General features: G+C 49.6%; 1 protein-coding gene across 1 annotated transcript in view; it reads left to right on the top strand.

The window, feature by feature from the left end:
* CORO1C (coronin 1C) overlaps positions 1 to 20,474 on the top strand; it is a 31,545-nt gene extending 11,071 nt beyond the window's left edge. The window contains exons 2-11 of the mRNA XM_057378117.1: positions 294 to 493; positions 9,471 to 9,593; positions 14,795 to 14,924; positions 15,685 to 15,866; positions 16,400 to 16,519; positions 17,368 to 17,472; positions 18,377 to 18,522; positions 19,066 to 19,123; positions 19,208 to 19,453; positions 20,207 to 20,474. Coding sequence (XP_057234100.1) covers positions 299 to 493; positions 9,471 to 9,593; positions 14,795 to 14,924; positions 15,685 to 15,866; positions 16,400 to 16,519; positions 17,368 to 17,472; positions 18,377 to 18,522; positions 19,066 to 19,123; positions 19,208 to 19,453; positions 20,207 to 20,326 — 1,425 coding nt within the window. The 5' untranslated portion in view covers positions 294 to 298 and the 3' untranslated portion in view covers positions 20,327 to 20,474. The remainder of the gene's footprint in view (positions 1 to 293; positions 494 to 9,470; positions 9,594 to 14,794; positions 14,925 to 15,684; positions 15,867 to 16,399; positions 16,520 to 17,367; positions 17,473 to 18,376; positions 18,523 to 19,065; positions 19,124 to 19,207; positions 19,454 to 20,206) is intronic.
* Positions 20,475 to 20,480: the final 6 nt, after the last annotated feature.

The raw sequence follows: 20,480 nt of genomic DNA, 5'->3' as shown, positions 1-20,480 counted from the left end.
GTCTGGAGACATCCCAAACCCACCCACATTCCTGTCACCTGTTCTGGGTGACCATATCTTGGCATGGAGTTGGACTGGGTGATCTCCAGAGGGCCCTTCCCATCCCAACCATTCTGGAATTTTTTCCCTTCCAACCCAAACCATTCCATGACTCTACAGATAGCGAGCAAACCTGTGTTTCCACATTGCTGGACGCAGGGCGACGGAACTGATGAGAAGGTCCAAGGAATCTCCTGGACAATGAGGAGCTCCTTCCCCTTGAACTGATCCCCTCCTTTTTGATCCCTCTGCAGACACCATGAGGCGGGTGGTACGACAGAGCAAATTCCGGCACGTCTTCGGGCAGGCKGTGAAGAACGACCAGTGCTACGATGACATCCGCGTGTCCCGCGTCACCTGGGACAGCTCCTTCTGCGCCGTCAACCCCCGCTTCGTGGCCATCATCGTGGATGCCAGCGGTGGGGGAGCCTTCCTGGTGCTGCCTCTGCACAAGGTAAGTGCTGCTGGAATGTTTCTTGAATTACCTGCTCGGCTGTGCTGTCAYCCCGGCGTTTCTTTGGGAATAATGAAGGCTGGGAAGTGTCGGCTGTGGTGACAAACGCTGCTCGGTGGTGCCATGTATGAATGTGTTTAATGTCTGTAATCAGTCTGATGCTTCCTGTACATTAAACACAACAAACAAGCTGTTTGTCTGAGTAATCGGAGCCAATTCTGGCAGAACTTTCCATGTGGAATCATATTTTAGAAGCTTCTTTATGATCAGGTCTTTCTACTGTCAGGGATTCAGCTATTTTTTTTTTTTTTTTTGTCACTTCGCTCAGGAACCAGTTGAATCCAACTGCTCCTTGCAGAATTTATTCAGGAACCATCTGAATCCAACTGCTCCTTGCAGATTGAATTCAGGAACCATCTGAATCCAACTGCTCCTTGCAGATTGAATTCAGGAATGCACCTGAGCCCAACTGCTCTTTGCAGCCCCACATGGGAGGGATGCAAAGGAGTGAGCTGGTTCCAAGAAAGGCATTCCTGCTGCCCCTGCTCCTGCACGGAAAAGCCACATCCATCTTCAGAAGGAGATTCTTCTCATTTCTTTCTGATGCTTAACCAGCAAATTCTTGTGATCAAAAGTCTTTTTTTGCACCGTTTCTTTTCTCTGTGACCCTGAAGCTCCTCTCTTAAGTGTATGGTTAAATTGTCCTCAGTCTGTCATCAGGCCTGTGCTGCTTCCCCAGCTCCACTTCCAGATTTGCCCWGTGGAATACAGAATTAGTGCCCAGGATTGAGCACAACTTCCCACCCGGTGAGGGCAGAGCAGGGCCAGCAGCTTCTCCATTGTGTTAAGCAAAGCCAAACCCAACCTCAACCTCCCAAAATAGCTCAGTTTGCTTGTCTGATGAGCAGCCCTTCCCTGCTCTGGGCTCATCCTTAGGCCACGTGTCCTAGTCCTGCCTGGACCACGCGTGGTGGCACAGCCTTGGATGAGGAATTCCTTGTTCAGTTGCATCATGGCACAGATGCTGATGGCAGAGGATGTGCATCTCTTTTCTCTTATATCCCAATGTCTGGAGCACAAATTTGATAAGGGAGCTGGGGGACCTCAGCCTGGAGAAAAAGAGGCTCAGGGGAACCTTCTGGCTCTCCACAATTCCCTGATAGGAGGGGGCAGCCAGGTGGGGGTCAGGCTCTGCTCCCAGGGAACAAGGGACAGAACCAGAGGAGACGGCTTCAAGTTGTGCCAGGGGAGGTTTAGATTGGATATTGTGGAAATTTTCTTCATGGAAAGGGTTCTCARGCWTTGGAACAGGCTGCCYAGGGCAGTGATGGAGTGGAGGGATTTAAAAGCTGTGTGGATGTGGCACTTGGGGACATGGTGGCCTTGGCAGTGCTGGGGGAACAGTTGGACTCAATGGTCTCAGAGGGCTTTTCCAACGTCAACGATTCCATGATTCTGTGTTTTCTCAGTCCTTGGCARAAATTCCTGCTAATTCTGGGTGCCCTGGCCTTTTCCATTTTTAAGTGCCGCCTTATCTCTGGYGTTATTTTCACATCCATTCTGTTCTTCCTCCCACCCTTCCTCTATTTATCACTGCCTTGGTGCCCTCAGCTCCATCCCTGCCTTCCACAGCCATTGAATACCCACATCTGAGGAGGTTCCATGGGAAGCTGGAGGAGCAGTGTCCCTCACCCCAGCCTGACACGTTCTTTTGCAATGCGGTGCTTTGCTGGCTCYGCTCTAACCAGTTCCTGTGTTCTGCATTTATTTTTATAGCCTGGGCTGATGAAATTGTTCCTTCAGTTYCTTCAACACCCTAAATAACATTTGGATTTCTTTTTGAGCCCGTTTAGCAGGGATACTTAAGCTCCCCGCAGCAAAATCCTTCTTGTTATAGTCAGGGGAAGAAAAAAAAAAAATAAGAGCAGTTCTCAGCCATGGGTTTGGGATGATTTTAAAATWGAGCCATAAAAATACACTTGCTGCAAATCTGCAGGGAAAATGTCCCATAACATCGTGGCTGCTCAAACCCAGCGCTTTGCGGCTCACTGGGAATTAYTTGCGATGTGGCTGACCCTTGCTGAGGGGTGAGCACAGAAAAGGGGGCATTTTACTCATTTTAACGTGCTTTTTCTTGCCAATTTTCAACGATATTGCAGGGGGATTTTTTTTGCGGCCGGGGTTAATCGCTGCCAAGCAGGCGGCTCCCAGCTCCCTCGCGGCCCTGGGCGGGAGTTCTGGGGGTGTTTTTGGGGCGGGATGATCCCCTGGGAACCCCTCATCCCACATCCATGTGCTGGGGCGGGGGGGGGTAGAACGGACACCGCGGCTGGAGCGAGGAAGCCCCGCCCCCTCCCGGCAAGCCCCGCCCCTCCGCGCGCGCGCACCCGCGCTCGCCGCAGCGGCACTGCGGCGGCCGCGGCTTTTTACCATATATGGTCATGGCAGCGCTCGCGGCCGCCGCGCTGATTGGCGGGGGCGGGGGCGCGGCGCGGCAAGTGCGCGGGAATTAACCCGTGCGCGCGGGAATTAACCCGTGCGCGCGGGAATTAACCCGTCTGCGCGGGAATTAACCCCTGAGCGCGGCAATGCGCGCAGGAATTAACCCGTGTGTGGGATACAACCCGTGCGTGCGCGAATTAACCCGTTGGCACCCGCGTTCAGTCCGCGTCCCGAGCACCCACGTGCTGCTGAGGGTCTCTCCTGGCCCCCGCCCCAGGTCACGGTGTGAGAAATTGAGGGGCTGCATCCCGTTTTCATCCCCGCGGCTCCCGGAGTAGCCGCAGCCGGTGCARCCGAGCCGGCTTTGCTGGCTGTGGAAATGCTTTGTCTGAACTTCCTGTTTTCTTGCACGCACATGTGCAGGGGCTTTGCCAGGAACTCGCCATTCCCATGCTCCGGCAGGAGCCGCTGAGCATCAGACAGTYCAATTCCCACAGGTTGCTTGGTCTGGAGGGTTGGCCTCTGTTGGAATGAGCCACATAGTTTGGAAAAGCTGTAATTCCTCTCKGTCAGGGCTGTGTAGGTGATAAGAGCCAGGGTAATCAGCATTAACTGTGCACACCAGGGAAGAACCGGAAACTTCCCTGCTTGTTCTGGGCTGGGGTTGTAGAATTGGTTTGCTCTGAGCCTTATCCCAGGGAAAATTCTGGCTACGCAGGGAAGGTACCAGATAAAAATGCTCTTGGCTTGCTGATATGTTGGGGAGGATGACTTGGAAACACCTGGATTCAGGGGTTGGCTCTGGTGCTGTGTCTGTGCTTCAGCAGAACTGGAAACAAATTTCTTTCCCCCCCTCAAAACTCTTTGCAGTTTATATCTTCCGAGTAAAACCTGCTGCAAATGTTCCTTTTTTGTCTTGAGTTCATGCAGAAAGATCTGTTCAGCCACGAGTTGTGTTACGTAAGGCCTTTACCAGAGGTTTATTCAGTCCCCTTTGGATATAGCTTTTATTAGATTTTCCATTTTCCTGATTCCTTCCTGCGCTCCCTTCACACCAGCAGCATTCCTGCAGGATCTGGGATCAGATGGTGCCCTGAGAGGCAATTAGCATTTGGGTGGGGGCGTGCACACCTCGGGAATGATCTTCTCCAAGGAATATGTTGCTCTGCAAGTGACAGGCCTTGGTGTTCACCCTTGGCATATGACAGTTCTTAAGCAGCTCTTCCCGATTCTTACTCCTCCAGGAAGGATTTGAGGGAAAGAAAATCATCCTTTTCTAAGCTGYGTGTAAAATAAAATCAGGAGGTTTTGCTGTGATGGGTTTATTGAGCCTTTCCAGCCATTTTAGGGGGAGTGTGATGGATTTTGTCCTTTTATTTCACCTTGGATTTTTCTCTATAAAAAGAAGTTTATATTTATCACTGTCAGCTTGATTTCAATGGATCATCAGGTTCTAATGTAGTAGGRAAGAGAAGGCAGGCAGAGGGGCTAATGGATCTCATTCATCCAGGAAAAAAAAAGCAGCAAATCCCATTCTGTTTTACAGTCAGAGATTTTTAGAAATATCTCTGCAATTTTAAGGCCTGTTCCAGTAAATGGAAGTTGTGCCTGGTGGAGCTCTGAATCACCTGTTCCCAGTTCATTGGGATGATCCCTGTCTCCTTTCCCTCTCTCTGGATAGATGCTCATCCTCTGAACTCCAGCAGGGTTTTACAACTTTATCCAGAACCCTCAGCTTCTGCAATACCCATTGCTTTTCCTGCAATTGGAAAGGAGCAAGGGAATGAAATTCTTTGGAAATCATGTTTTAGGGACAGAACAAAAGAGTGACTTTGTCCCTTTTTAATTGTAATGTCATTTCTGGGCAACAGGTCTCTCTTTTTTTAAATGTAATTCTGGTGTGTGTTTAGAGCTGTCCTGTAGAACCTGGGACAGACATCCATGGGAATGCTGAACTGTGCTGCATTCCCAGCCCTGAGTGATGGGGTTTTGCAGGTCAGGTGGAGTGTGAGGACTGTTTATGTTGGGTTTTTTTTTTTCCTTTTTAAAGCCAGCATATGTGTGTTCTGTGGCAGTCTGGGATGGAATAATGGAATCATAAAGGTTRGAAAAGACCTCCAAGCTCATCAAGTCCAGCCTTGGACCGAGTGCCCCCGTTCCCACTAAACCATATCATAAAATGCCTCAACTGCTTTTTTTCCCCCCACATCCCTGAGGAGTCTGTTCCTTGCTTGACCCCCCTTCCAGTGAAGAAATTTTGCCCAATATCCAATGCACTGCTGAGGGATTCTTGGAGAGCACAGTGGTCTCTTACTGCCCGACTTTCCAGTGGATCTTTTGGGAATAACACTTCCTAATTTTCCACATTCGTTCTGGATGCCTTGATTGGGCTCTGGGGTGACTGATGACTCTTGGGCACAGGCAGGAACTTCCATTTCATCCCAATTTTCTCCCAAGTGCATCCTCCAGGATCAGCTGCTGCAGTCAGAGGTGGAGGATCAGTGCCCAGAAGTTCAGCTTCCCTGGGTGAAACTTAGGCATTTTTTAATGAAAATCYACGATTTAAAGGAAAAAGGAGTATTTTCTCTAGCAGAGAAAAGGTGCAGTCGGTTGGGGTTTCAAACTTTGCAGTTGTGACCTGATTTCCTTCCTCAAACTTGTGCAGAATGAGGGGGGTGCTGCTTTGGCTTGTGCAACTCGATGCCACTTCCCTAATTTAAATGGAGATTTCAAGGAGCACAGCCATGGGCTGGGGAAGCAGCTGTTCTCCCTGATATTTTTACCATAATCCATGAGCTGTTTCCTGCCACCAAATGCCCTTTTCTGGCAGAGAAACGATCACAAGACAGTCAAATTAATTCATAAAACTCCCACTTTTAGGAACAGTTTTCTTGTGTTGCTTATCTGTTCCTTTTGGATTTAATCTTCTTTTTTTTTTCTTCTTATCTGGGTTTAATATTTTTGATGATTTRACTTTCTTTTTTCTGCAATGCATGAAAGCACTTAATTTATTAAGGCAAATCCACCCCTTGTTGAAACAACAGAATATTGAGTGTGTATTTAGTCAATGACAACTTATTAATAATCCTCAAATTCACCTTTTTGACCAACAATTAATATAATACAACTCCAAATTTCAAAAGTTATCAGGGATGTGTCCACCCACAGTCACAGCAGATTATGAGAAGGATTGAATTTCTTGAAGTTAATTTTAAGCTGTGTATCAGCACTTGAGATTTATTTTAAATCCTCTCCTAATTAAAAGATTACATTTTACAAATAAATAAATAAATCCCCAAACCTGGGAGCATTAGAGTAGCATGGAAACACACCCAGCTGGCAGCCAAGCTGCCAACCTCGTGGTGTTCCAGTGGCATTGGATTGGAATTGTGTTTAAAACCATGGAATTTGGTGATTTTGCAGCCTGGTGGGTTTTCAAATCCCTACTGCAGCTTTCTTGGTCTTTCCCTTTTGGCAAACCCCCCAAATATTGTTTTTTCTAGCTCTTCTGAGCTAGAAATCAGGGAATTCCTGCTCCAGGGAGCGGAACGCTGCCGGGGGGAAGAATCTGGTGGATGGAATTTGCAAAAGCGACGTGGAAAGGTGKTGAAACAACACCCCTGAGTTCAAACCTGCCAATTCCTCACCCCGAGGGCTCAGCCCTGGGGTGGTTCTGTGTCCTGTGCTGTCCCCACAGAGTTTTGGGAGGGTCCCTGGTGAAGGTTTTGGTGACGAGGGGCGGATGTGGCGCCTTCGGAAGCGCGGCCGAGCCGAGCTCAGGAAAACACCGCGGTTTCCTCTGCGCTGCAGAGACCGTTTGGTGCCTCTGACCACAAGGCAGGAGCTTCTCTCCAAGGGCTGGGGCTTTCTCGCCCACTGGGGCCTCGAGCAGTGCCTTTACATCCTTATTTAGTCTTTATTTTGATGCTTTGGTGTTTACTTTTATACATCACCAGGGGTGGCCAGGGAAGGACTGGATGTGGCACTCAGGGCTCTGGGTGACGAGGTGGGGATCAGTCACAAGTTGGATGATTTTGGGTGTCTTTCCCAATCTGAATGATTCTGGAGATTATTCCTGCACCCTGATGAGCAGCAGAGTCTCTCCTCTTGTGCCCAAGTGAAGATGTTGATGCCCCTGGGCTCTTCATCTCCCTGGGATCATCTTCCTCTGCTGGGTGGGACATCTCCTCCTCTGCTTTTTCTTCTTGGTTTGATAATTCTTTGTGGATAAAGAAGYTTGAGGTTGTTTAAAGTTTCTGTTTCTTCCACCCTGCTCCATTCTGCCTGCCTGTCCCCTGTTGGAAGTGGCTTTGGGTGTCACTCTGCTGGTGCAGGCAGGGACAGGGGGTGTTTKGAGGTGATGCACAGGGAATTCTGCCCCTCTGCCCTGCTCAGGTGAGACCCCACCTGCAGAGCTGCCYCSAGCTCTGGGATCYCAGCAYRGGAARGAYGTGGAGCTGCTGGGGAGAGTCCAGAGGAGGCCACAGAGATGCTTTGAGGAATCTGTGACTGCCCCAWCCCTGAAAGAGTCCAAGGCTTGGAGCAGCCTGGGACAGTGGAAGCTGTCCCTGCCCATGGCAGGGTGGTGGGACTGGGTGAYYTTTAAGGTCCCTTCCCACCCAATCCATTCCATGATTCTCAAAGCCCCGCTCTTCGTGGAAGTGCAGGATCCTGGTTTGAGAGCTGAGCTCTGTCACAGGTGATGGGAAGCAGCTCCTGGGTGTCACTGCTGTCACARGCTCTTGGCTGCTCCTGCTCAGGCTGTGCCGTTTTATCGTGTTTAAAACTGAAAGGTGAAGTTCGGGGTTTAATTTGCTCAAATTCATTTTTGTTTTTTTCTCCCCRTGGTAATTAATTACTGCAAAACCCCAAAACTAAACCAACAAGTGCTTGTGCAGCCTGGAAATAATTACCAGGGGCTCCTCCTGGAGGATCCCACTGATTCCTGCCAGGGAGCCAGAACAGCCAGTCCCTGACATTTTGCATTATTAGTCCTATTTTTCCTTTTTGATTCAGGCCTGTATTTGTCTGTGGCCTGTCATGTGCCTTCTGCTGTCCGTGTGCTCTGCATGGTTCTCGTTTTAATTGGGTAAATTAAAATGGATGAATTCTACATGGCAGTTTGGTATATTAATTTTTTAAATCCTATTTCACATCGTGGCATCCAAGAGGGATTACACAGGCTTTAATTTTTGAATGGCAGGTTTATGGCTTTTCATCCACAACCCTTCCCCTTTTAATAATTCCAAAAGCAGTTGAATYGCTGAGACATTTTTTCCTTTTGAAACCTAAATTTGGATGTTTAGGAAWCAGTGGGATTCTTTTAGGATCAATATCTTGTTTTGGTGTTAGTAGAGGGCTCCAGGTCAGTTGTCCTCAATAGCCAATGTCCAGCATTATTCTGGTTATCACCCTTGAATAGGAACAGGAGCAGGGTGGGAGGAATACATTAAGGAATGTCACCTCCAAGGTTGGGGACTGTTACCATCCAATGGCAGAAGTGAAATTCCAKCCATGGTTAAACACAAAAGAAGACGACCCCATCCCAGACCTCTCCCTGCTGTCTCTCTTCTCCCATCACTCATYGTGAAAAGGTCATTCCCTGGAAACAAAACCCCGTGGAGCAGGACCAGGGGTGTGGCTCTGGAAGTGGAGGAGTTTCCTRCTCACCCTGCTGCTACTGCTGTGCATCTTCAGTATTTTAAATGTTGCTTCCCTTGTGTGCAAGGCTTGGCTAAGAGAGGGAAGGGTGCTGAGAGTGATTTTCCTTTCCCTTCTTCCTTGTTTGTGGAATCAGCTCTTGGGGGGATCAGGTGCTTCAGGATCTTGAGGGGCTCTTCAGCAAAACATRGACCCAGGGGGAAAGTTGGCATCAGCTCTGTTGGAATCACTGGATTTGTCCCAGTTCATATTTAAGTGGCTCATTTGCTCTTTTTTTTTTTTTGGAAATGCTATCCCTGTAAGGAGCTTTATGTTGGCACATGCTGGTCCTCCATCCATGGAGAGGCAGGGGTGGATCAGGTGTGGCTGTCACACTCCTGCTGGCAACATTTATTCCTAAAAACCATATTTTCCTCTGCACAACTGCATCCTAAAAATTTCCTGKCTAAGCAAAATCCTTCTGTGTTAAAAAAACAGGGAGACCTGATAAATTCAGTGATCAGCAACGCCCTCCAATGACATTTTTAGCTTGGTTGTCTACAGCTGTTCCTCTTGGGAAGCACAGATGAAACCAGAGCTTTGCTCTTCCCAAAAATTTGGGATGGACAAAGGCATGGTGTCACAGCAGGTGGTGAGGTGTGGGCAGGAAAATCCCACTGGCTCCCTGGGGATCACATCCTCCTGTGCTGGATCTCTGAACCCTTCTCTCACTCCATGGGGAGTTTCCAGCTCCTTGATGCTGGAGAAGAGCTGCTGGTTTGGTTCCTCTGCTGATCCATGAGTTTCAATATGGAATTGTTGAAGCAAAAGAGCAGAGGGTTGGGAARCACTTCCTTCAGGATATCACAGCTCTCTTTTTCCTTCTTCCCTCCAGACAGGCAGGATTGACAARTCCTACCCCACAGTGTGTGGCCACACGGGGCCGGTGCTGGACATCGATTGGTGTCCCCACAATGACCAGGTCATCGCCAGCGGCTCCGAGGACTGCACYGTCATGGTGAGTGTTCCCTTTGCTCCCTGCTGAAATTCCTGCTCCAAAGGATGCTCTGCTATTCCTGAATTCACCTCTGAGGTGAGGTGAGGGCAGGGTCATCGTGGAAAGGTTTGGGTTGGAAGGGATTTGGAGCTCAGCCCRTTCCARCATCTCCRGGTCCTGTCCAACCTGGCCTTGGACACTTCCAAAGATGGGGCARCCRCARMATCTCTGGGAAATCCATTCYAGAGCCTCYCCACACTCACAGGGAAGAATTTTTTCCATTTTTCCTTTTTGTGGGCATTTGTCTGATGTTTGGGAATGGGAATTAGAAGGAAGAGTGCCAGCCTKTGGTGAAGTGTTCTGATTTGTGGAGCTTTGCAGAACAGGTGGWTCCTTAGCTCAAATATCCCAATGGATGCAGTGCTGTGTGTTGGGAAGAGGTAGGGATTGGAAGGGAATGAGTTCCAGGATTCCTTCAACCCTTCATTTCAGGGAGTTGCTTCAAATTCTCCCTGTATCTACAGGTCATGAGCAGGTGTCAGAAGGGCTTTTTTATTAATAAATACAAATAATCCTAAATTCTGCCCCTGCCAGCCTTGAATTGAGACCTGTTTTACCTTGGAAGAGCAGCCGAGCTCGCTCCGTGACGGATGTGGAATCCTGTGTATGCAAACACAGCAGAATAAGTGAAAGAAAATCCTTGGAAGATGAAATAATGCCAAATAACTCCAGGGATCTTTGGCCATATTTAGAAATGCTGTAGGCTGAATGTTATATTGAAATCTTATTATAGATCATGTCAGATAAATTCCTTTGCTTCTGTTCATCGTTAAAATGTTTGGGAGGGGATTCATCCCAAGAGGTTTTTCCTGGGACAGCTCTTGCCTGTGATCTCTCAGTCTTGGAAGCTGAAGCATGTTAACAAAATGGGCTATATTTAATATTAAACAAAACAACAACTTCTGTGTTTGCCACACTCACTACTGGGCTGGAACTGAGCTTTGGAGGGATGCGGGAGAAGCTGCGCATTGGGAATGTTTCTGAAACGTGAGCATCAGTGAAGGCCCAGAGCTGCCTCCTCAGAGGCAAAATAAGTCTCTAATCCAAGTGCAATGAGAAATATGTTGGGAGGCTCCAGAGGGATTGAATTGTGGAGAAAACCCAGCAGTGTTTGGTTACAAGTTGTCCAACTGCTTGTCTGAGTGCTCCTGATGTGATCACAAACTGGGAATCTGCACCTCCCACTGAACTCCTGAATCCCCAAAGTGGGGATGAGCTTCCCCTCCATCCCTGGAGGCAGCACCCATGTGGAAAGGCCCCGGGGTGCAGCTGCCTGTGGGTTTGCACCCTCGTGGTTGTGTTTGGTGTGTCCTGTCTGGAGTGGAAGGTGGAATTAGGTGAGTCCTTGCTGCGCTTCCAGGATCGGGGATGTGCAGCCCAGGGTTTGGAAGTTGCTGGGGGTGTGTTAGCAGGAGGTTTGGAATGGGAAGTGATGGATCCTGAGTAATTTGGGACTGCACTGGTGCATAAAGAGCCATCCTTGGCTTGGACTTTGGGAATGAGCTAATCAGCTTTCCCAACTTTAATTGCTTTTCTAGCCTGGAGTGGATAGTTCAGCATCCTGTTTTCCTCAATAAAAGGTTTGGGTCCTGCCTCCTGAGCAGCCTGAATGGAATAAACCCAGGGCATTTTACAGGACCTGTGGCTGTTTGTGGGCTCCTAACTCTGCTGGGGCRAGGCGAGGAAAAGTGACGTGGAGGAGGAAATTGTGTGGGATTCTGTGGCAATTCCAGCTGCTGGAGAAAAAAAACCTTGTTCTTAAAGACCATCTGTGCCCTGGCACTTGGGGATTTAGGAGCTCACACTCTGCCACACGAGATCTCAGCAATTTCAGCCAGACGTGGATTGAGGGAGAGAGCATGGATTTGTTTTGGCGTTGAGGGAGAGAAAGTGGATTTGGGATGGYGTTAAGGAAGAAAATGTGGATTTGGGATGGTATTGGTGGGGAGAACATGGATTTGAGGTGCAAACCACTGTCTGCAGGTGGAGAGGGCTGATTCTCTGCAGCCCCTRTGTGGCACAAGGAAGCTTCATTTGGCCCTTTCCAAATCCATAAACCTTCTCCTCTAAAGAAATTCCCTATTTGTACAACAGCTGCACATAAACCTTGGACAGGTTTGGTGTTGGGAATAGCAGACATGGGGACTGGGAAGGAGGAGGAACCTGACATCCCTCTCCAAAGCTTCCTTTAGAGCCCTTGCAGATGCCTCCTGTGGCCTCTTTCCTTGGAAGAATTGTTTCCTCGTGCCAACAAATGAGGAATCACTTAAATATTCCTGCTTGATGTTGTGCTGCATGGGTCTGATAAACTGCAGGCTTTTCATTCCTCTGGAAAATGTTTTAGTGGATAAAGGTTTGTAGATGGTATCGAGGCCCTTTCTCAGATATGGAAAATTTCCTTCGGCAGAAGGTGGATTTTAAGGAATTTGTGTGGAAAGGTCAGAGCAGAGCTTATGTGATGGAGGAGATTCCTTTAAAAATCAAAGAGAGCCCTTGCAGTGGCCTGGGCCACCAACCAGGACAGGGAGAACCAGAAGTTCTGACCCTACAAAAACGATGTATCAGGAGCTCTTCCTGCAGGTGGGAGCAGGGACATGGATAAATCCAGGCTCAAACTCATTTATTTTCTTACTTAAAGTGATAAAAATTAATATATATGATACAGGAGCTAACATTTTTTCTAGGCATGGAATTAATCTTCTTTTCAGCTTGTGCAGAGCCAGATGAGACAGTTTTTGCTTCTCTTTAAAGGGGATGGAAGGAAAGTTTGCTTTGTTTTGTTTCTCATGTGCTGTTTGTGCAAAACCTTCCCCTCCTGCTCTTCCTGCAGCCCCAAACCTCTCCCTCGGCTGTGCCACGGCTCCGTTTCCTCCTGCACAAACAAACAGCCATGACAACATCAAAAACCCCCCAAAACACCCWAACACCTACAGCAGGGAAAGCTGACAAACTCTCCCTAATGCCCAGTCAATCCTCCTGCATTTGAAGGTTTCCTTGGGGTCATCCTGAGCCCTCACCCTCGCAGGGTAAATCCTGCATCCAAAGTTCTGTAATTTCCCTGTGAACCTGATTTGATCCCAGACTCAGGCCAGGCTCCCACCCTGTGCAGGAACGAGGGGCTGGGCCAGTTGGGACCATGCCCTGACCTTTCACRCTCATTCCTTTATTATTTTTGGGAATACCAGGCAGGATTATTGGGTCAATAGTMTGTGATCTTCCCAGCATTTCACTGCTCTGCAGCTGCTCMYAGCTACAGGGGATTCCTTCCCAAWATCCCATGTAACCCCACAGATGCAGGAAGGCAGATGATGAAAAACACAAACCTCACCAAAGCCCCGTGTCTCATCCGAGAGACCCTCCACAGTTTTGGGATTAAGAGCAGCACCAGACTGACATGGAATTCCCAKCACAGACGGGTTCCAAACTGTTGCTGTGAGGTTGTTACTCCCTGAGTGGCAGGAAAAAAGCTGTTTCTTCAGAGCTGACACCTTTTGTAACCCAGTTTTTGTTGGCAGGGGCAGGGGAGGRGATTTGTTGAGGTTCTCAGGCGTGTTGGGTTTCAGCAGAACCTCCGAGGGGTTGGATCCAGTCACTGGTGGAGCTGGTGGGGAGTGGGAAATGAGCAGGATGAGATCCTGGTTTTCCAGGCTGAGCAGCTCCTGTTTGCAATCCCATTTTAAAATCAGGCTGGTGAAAGCCTCTGTTGATGTCATTGTGTCACCAGTGCTGTTCCATAGAGYGGGAWGGCAGAGAGGGATTTCCACARGATCATGGAATATCCTGAGGTGGGAGGGACCCACAGGGATCACMCAGTCCAGCTCCTGGCCCYGCACAGACACCCCAACAATCCCACYCTGTGCYTCAGAGCGCTGTCCAAATGCTCCTTGAGCTCTGGTAGCCTTGGGGCCATGCCCATTTCCATCCCTTGCAGAGGAATTCTCTCCTAGGGAAGTGTTCCCATCATGGTCATTCCTCCTGGGATGCTGGGAAGAATGGAACTGGGAGCTGTGTCCATGAAAAGCTAAATWATTTTGGGGTTATTTAGAGGGAATCTCTGCGTCTCTCTGGGTCTTGTTCCAGCACCAGCRATCCCCATGAGAAGGGAAAAACAGGGATTAGCACAGAAATCCACGTGTCCATCACACACCTCCATCTGCCTCGCTTCCTAAATCCACTCCCTCGCATCCCACAGCTTGTTGGGCATCGTGGGCAGGGTCTGGCAAGCCCGGTTCTCCAACTCCAGGAAAAGCAAACAATGGGAAGCAAAGGAAACGTGCTCTAATGCTGCCATCTACCTTCAGCAGCCCCAACTGCTCCCCGAGGGGCTCCCTGTCATTCCCATGTAATTTTTTAATATATTCTATGTAGGTCAGATCCAATTCCAAGATGATTGTCCAGTGCTGAATTGCTGGAATAGTTTTGGTGGGGCTGATCCTGCCCTGGGGCTTTGGGGTGATGGGTTTGTCTGTCCCATTCCCTGGTCACTRCCCAGCTGGAAAACCCTTGTGCTGGAATTCCAGTGCTCTGGCACATTTGAGGGGCTGTTCCTCCTCCTGGGGGCCCTTCCCTGAGGAATTTTGCAACAGGAAGGTTGTGAAATCAGGCAAGAAGTGAACAAGCAGTCCTGCAATGCTAATTTAGGCTGCTCTGGCATCTTTTAGCACTGAACCACTGTTCCCCGATTAAATGGGATCTGAAAAGAGCCTGAATTTAATGGGAAAACAAATCACTGGTGTTGCTAAAGAAATCAAAAGTAGGCAGTGGTAGAGCTGAAGTGTCATCCCTCTGAGGGACAAGCACAGTTTGGAATGACAGCAGCTTGTTCCCGTGGAATTGGAGATTTTTCCGACTCCTCAGCAGGACGGGAGCAGAGCAGGCCCACAGACATTGAGAAAGCAGGGCTGCAGCATCAGGAGCTGTGGGTTTGTGCTGGCACACGAGTGAGGAAGGATGTTCCACACGGATCAGCCAAGGGTTTATTGACAGCTGGGAATGCTTCCCTCCCCAATTCCCTTCCTGTTTACAGGAGSGGTGACAGCTCCGGCGGCTGCGGGATGCGGGAAGCAGCTGAGACACGCGTTCCTCGGCGGGGCCAGCCTTGGCTCACCGGCTTTGGCTCACCAGCCTTGGCTCACCAGCTTTCCTTCCCCTTCCCCTTCCAGGTGTGGCAGATTCCCGAGAATGGGCTCACCCTGTCCCTGACAGAGCCCGTGGTAGTGCTAGAAGGCCATTCCAAGAGAGTCGGCATCGTGGCCTGGCATCCRACGGCACGGAATGTGCTGCTCAGCGCAGGTACGGAGCTCAGGGATGGGGCACAGCCACCTCTCCCTGCTTTCCTCCCACTCCAGCTTTTCCTTGTCCTTTTTCCCTCTCCCAGCTGCTCACATCCCTTAGATCCCTGTGAATCACAAGACCCATGGTGGTAGCTGGGAACACTGGGACACGTGGCTCACAGCCCCCTCTGTATCTCAGCCTTTTTTATCTTCAATTTACATGGATAAACCCCAAGCAATTGTCTGGAATCAGAGTATGAAAGTTGTTCCCGGCTTTATTTGATCTGCATTAATAATTTACATCTGCATTCCCAACATCCCTGTTCTCATATACTTCTAGAACAGGCCCAAGTGTTTCTTCTTTCTCTTGATCCCTGCAAAGTATCCCAGARTCCAGCTGTTCCTCCCACAAGCTTTCATGGTCAGCATTTTCCAAATTGTCTCCCTGGCTGGTACAGCCCATGGAATGAGATTCTTTTGACCACTGAAAATCAGTCACATCATTATGGAAATAAATTGGATAATTCATTACCCATTGGCACAATTTGAGGCTTCCATGAGTTGGATCCCAAGGAATGAAGCAAATCCTTTCAGCTGGATTGTTGGATGAACTGGGTGCTTTCCATTGATAAAAATCCCTCCTGCACTCCCAGTTTGGGTTTTGATTCCCAAAAAAACTGGAGTAGGTTTATCCCGTGTTCCTCATCTCTGACTTTTCCCCTGTGTACCCCGATGCTGTGATTTGAGCTGTTATTTCCAGCTGTTATTTTCCATTTCAGGCTGTGATAACGCCATCATCATCTGGAATGTGGGAACAGGAGAAGCCCTCATCAACCTGGATGACATGCACGTGGACATGATCTACAACGTCAGCTGGAATCGCAACGGCAGCCTCATCTGCACAGCTTCCAAAGACAAAAAAGTCCGAGTTATCGACCCCAGGAAACAAGAAATCGTTGCTGTAGGTTTGATTAATCATTAAAGAAACAGCTGGATTCACTCCAGCAGGGAATGAGCAAGAAAATGTGGAAGAAAGAACCTTCTTGCTTGGTTTATRCACCACGTTCAGCTGCTTTCTTCAAAAATTACGGGAGGAATAGTAGGRGTTGAAGGATTTGTCTGGGTTTATTGGGATTAGTGTTTGAACTGGGATTTTAGGGCTCAGTTTTAAACCTGCAGGAGTGTAATTCCACATCTAATCCTTTTGTATAATTACAGTTCCAGAGTTGTGCAGGCAAAGCAGAGCTTTAGTTGTAGCTCACAAAGAGGTTTTCCTTCAGCCTTGCAAGAGGCTGATTGGCAAAGCTGGAAYGAGCCAGGAATGTCCACTGCAGTTTTCAGTGGTTGGGTTTTTTATCAAGCAGAAGGGAAGGAGAGTTTTGGATATTGCTCCTGGAACTCCTCCTGCGTGGAGGAGCAGCGTGTCCAGAGAGGAACCACCACTCCAAGGTTTTTTTTCCTTATTGCTAATCCTGATCTGCTCCTCTGTTCCAGGAGAAAGAGAAAACCCACGAGGGAGCCCGGCCCATGCGAGCCATTTTCCTGGCRGATGGGAACATCTTCACCACCGGCTTCAGCCGCATGAGCGAGAGGCAGCTGGCCCTGTGGAACCCGGTACGATCCCAAACTGGAGCCCTGTGCTCCACGTGTCTGTGGAGTCCCCATCCCAGCCCTGYAGCCATGGGATCATGGAATGGGTTGGGTTGGATGGGACATTAAAGCCAATCTCATTCCAACCCCCTTCCACTGTCCCACCTTCCAACCTGGCCTTGGACACTTCCAGGGGCAGCCACAGCTTCTCTGGGCAACCTGAGCCAGGGCCTCCCCACCCTCACAGGAAAGAATTTCTTCCTAAATTTAAATATTGAGGTTATTTCCACTCCATCTGCTGCCTGCTCCTGCCTCAGTGATTTTGGCTGTGTGGTTTCTCAGTGAAGGAACTGAGCAGGAGCTGCAGGTTGGAAATGCACATCCCAATATCCAAGCCAAACAGGGAGAAGAGGGGAAGATGCACAGGGAGCAGAGGGGCTGTGGGAAGGTCMCTTCTCTCTGTACTTTGTGCAGAGCAGGACAGTGACAATCCCAGGAGGGTTCAGGGTGGAAGGGACCACCTGGATTGTGTCCAGGTGGCTTTTGAAGGTCTCCAGGGAAGGAGGCTCCATCCCATCATCCATCACACATCCCATCCCACTGACACAAGGCACTCACTGTGTCACATATTTCCCTTGACTTGGTGAATTTTCCTGGCTCCTGTTTTTATTTAAATTACTGATTAAAATGCCCCTGGGGAATGAATCAGCTTGTGAACATTCCCAGTGTTTGTTGTAACACACGGATCTTTCCGGGTGGTTCAGACACCCTGGGAGCTCACTGGCYACAGAGTGTTAATGATTTAGACCCTCCCTTGATGTACAGGAGCTTTTCCAATCTTTATTAACATCCCTGGCATTTTTTATTTCCAGAAAAACATGGAGGAGCCAATAGCCCTTCACGAGATGGACACCAGCAACGGGGTCCTGCTGCCCTTCTACGACCCAGACACCAACATCATTTACCTGTGTGGGAAGGTGAGGGGAGGCTTTGGAGGTACCTGGAGGGAATGGTGCCTGGGAAATGTTCCCCAAAGAAATCATGTGGGGCTGCAGAGATCAGGCTGCTCTGCAATGGGTTTGATCCTCACCCTGCAGAAGCTGGGAAGGTCTGGAGTGCACCTGGATATTTCTTTGAGATGGATTGGGTAAAGCTGTTCCTCATGCAACAAATCCCACAGTTTACAAAACAACACCTTGCTGGTGTTGACCTGGATGATTTTATGCTGGTGTGGGAGGAAGGGACCTTTTGGATGTTTTCCTCCTTGTCCTTGGAGATGCTGGAGCGTGTAGCAACACTCGCTGTAATTTTATGGGGTTAAAAAACCAGAAATCTGGAATCAGGTGCTCCTTTCGAAAAGCAATTTGTAGGAATTAGGTGCCAACTTGTGATGGAGTTCCTAGAAATAGGAGCCAAARCCAAGATGAGCAAGGAATTCCAAAGGAGGATCCATACAAGAATGTTCATCTTTGAATCCCATCTTTGTAGCAGCTAATGAGGAATATTTGGTTTATTTGGTTTCTATCTGCCACTCCTGCAGTTTCAGAGGCAATAGTGTTCTGGGCCTGCTTGGAATTAAGGATAAACTGCTTTAYAGCCTTTCTGCCTGACTGTGGCAGCTTTTTCCACAAGAAACATGGAAGGGGCCACTCTCAGCCTGGAAGCACGAGCTCAACCCCTGTCCCACAGTGTTTTGAACAGGCCTTGGAAGAATTGTTCAGTTGATGGGCTCCGATTGTGGTGGGGATCAGCCTTGATTCAAAAACAGCTGGGAGCTGTCCATGGCAGCATTCCTGGAAGGAAAGGCTGTCGGGAGCAGGAGTGTGGGCACAGGGAACACTGGTCCTGCAGCCTCTGGAGGGTCTTTGGGGTTCCTTGCAGGGGGACAGCAGCATCCGCTACTTTGAGATCACGGATGAGTCCCCGTACGTTCACTACCTCAACACCTTCAGCAGCAAAGAGCCGCAGAGGGGCATGGGGTTCATGCCAAAGAGGGGCCTCGAYGTCAACAAGTGTGAGATTGCCAGGTGAGGAGAGCTCATCCTGGGCTGGGAGCGGGCTGGGAGCTGCGGGTGGGAATTTCGGGAGTGGGTAAAGCAGCAGAGCAGGGAACACGGGGCAGCCGTGGGTTGGAAAACCCAGGAAAGGTGGGAAATCTCTCAGGATGTCACTGCAGTGGCTCTGGGAGGGAACATCACTGCTGGCTGGGRACATGATCCATCYCTTCTCCCAGGGAACAAGTGATAGGACAAAGGGAAAYGGCCTCGAGTGGCTGCAGGGGAGGTTTGGCTTGGATATTGGGAACAATTTCTTCATGGAAAGGGTGGTCAGGCATTGGTGCTGCCCAGGSCAGGGGTGGAATCCCATCCTGGAGGGATTGAGCAGCCATGTGGATGTGGCACTTGGGRACGTGGGTTATGAGGGACTGGTTGGGTTCAATGRTCCCAGAGGGTGTTCTGTGATTCCTCCTTTCCCATCTCCTCCATTTCCCGACGTGCTGCTGTGCGAGCGGCAGATCCGTGTCCTGCTTTATCCTCACTCCATTCCTCACCTCTCCTTCTCCATGGCAGGTTCTTCAAGCTCCATGAGAGGAAATGTGAGCCCATCATCATGACGGTTCCCCGCAAGGTGAGCACTGCCCTGGGGCCGGGCTTTGGGGCCAGCTCCCTCCTCCCAAATCTTCCTGACTGATCCCTGTCTCCTGCCTTGCAGTCCGACCTCTTCCAGGACGATCTGTACCCGGACACAGCCGGCCCAGAAGCAGCTCTGGAAGCAGAGGAATGGTTTGAGGGGAAGAATGCTGATCCTCTCCTCATCTCCTTGAAGCACGGGTACATTCCAGGCAAGAACAGGGATCTCAAGGTGGTCAAGAAGAACATACTGGACAACAAACCCGCYGGGAACAAGAAGAGTGATCTCATAAGTGCTCCAAAGAAAGCAGCGGATGCCTCAAACCCCGTGAGTGAACTCCAGGAATTTTGTGGGTGGTGGCATCAGGTGGGAATCCTGGGGTGGGACCGGTGATTGGACCTGAGGGAATGATTGGAGCTGTGCTAGGGGAGGTTTAGGTTGGATATCAGGGAAAGGTTCCTCCCCAAGAGGGTGCTGGGGCCTGAACAGGCACCTCAAGGAATGGTCCCRGCCCYGARGCTGCCAGAGCTCCAGGAGCTCYAGAAACAGCTTTCAGGGATGCACAGGGTGGGRTYGTTGGGTGTCTGTGCAGGGCCAGGAGTTGGACTGGWGATCCCTGTGGGTCCCTTCCAACTTGGGATATTCCATGATGTGGAAAAGRCTCTTCATTTGGGTGCCTTCCARCTCAGAATTTTCCACAATTCTGTGATTCTGATGTTTCCTTAGATATGGAAGAAGWCTGGGAATCGTTTTTTCTAAGTCACAGAGCCATTAAGCCTGGAAAAAACCTTTAAAGATCCCCAAGTCCAACCATAACCCAGCACCARCCCCTTGTTCAYCATTAATCCATGTCCTCAAACCATGTCCTTTGGGACACAGAGGAAAGTGTGGCTTGAACAGCAGATTCTGGTTCTGGATGGATTCACTGGTGCTGCTGGAGATGCTGCTCCATGCCCTGAGCATCCCAACAGCTCCAGAGTCTGTGTCACACCCTCATCCCTCCAACAAATCCCACTGGGAGGAGCCCTTTCCTCGGAAAACCCCAGAGCTCTCCTCACTCCTCCCAYCTTTATCTTCCAGCAAAACGACGCCAAATTGGACGAGATTTTGAAGGAGCTGAAATCCATCAAGGACACGATCTCCAACCAGGACGAGCGCATCTCCAAGCTGGAGCAGCAGATGGCCAAGATCGCGGACTGACGGGGCCGCCAGCCCAGGCACATCCCAGCTCCCAGTTCAGCCAGCAGCAGCCTGCAGCATTCCAGTACGAGCTTTCCTGTTCTCCTAAATCCACGTCAACGAGAGCCGATGATTTCAAGCCAAGCTTTTTAGTGAAAGATTTTTTTTTTTTTTT

The sequence above is a fragment of the Malurus melanocephalus genome, unplaced genomic scaffold (assembly GCF_030028575.1).
Source record: "Malurus melanocephalus ecotype Western Australia unplaced genomic scaffold, MMel_1.1 scaffold_340, whole genome shotgun sequence".
Classification (NCBI taxonomy): Eukaryota; Metazoa; Chordata; class Aves; order Passeriformes; family Maluridae; genus Malurus; species Malurus melanocephalus.
This window is presented reverse-complemented; position numbering and strand designations above follow the sequence as displayed.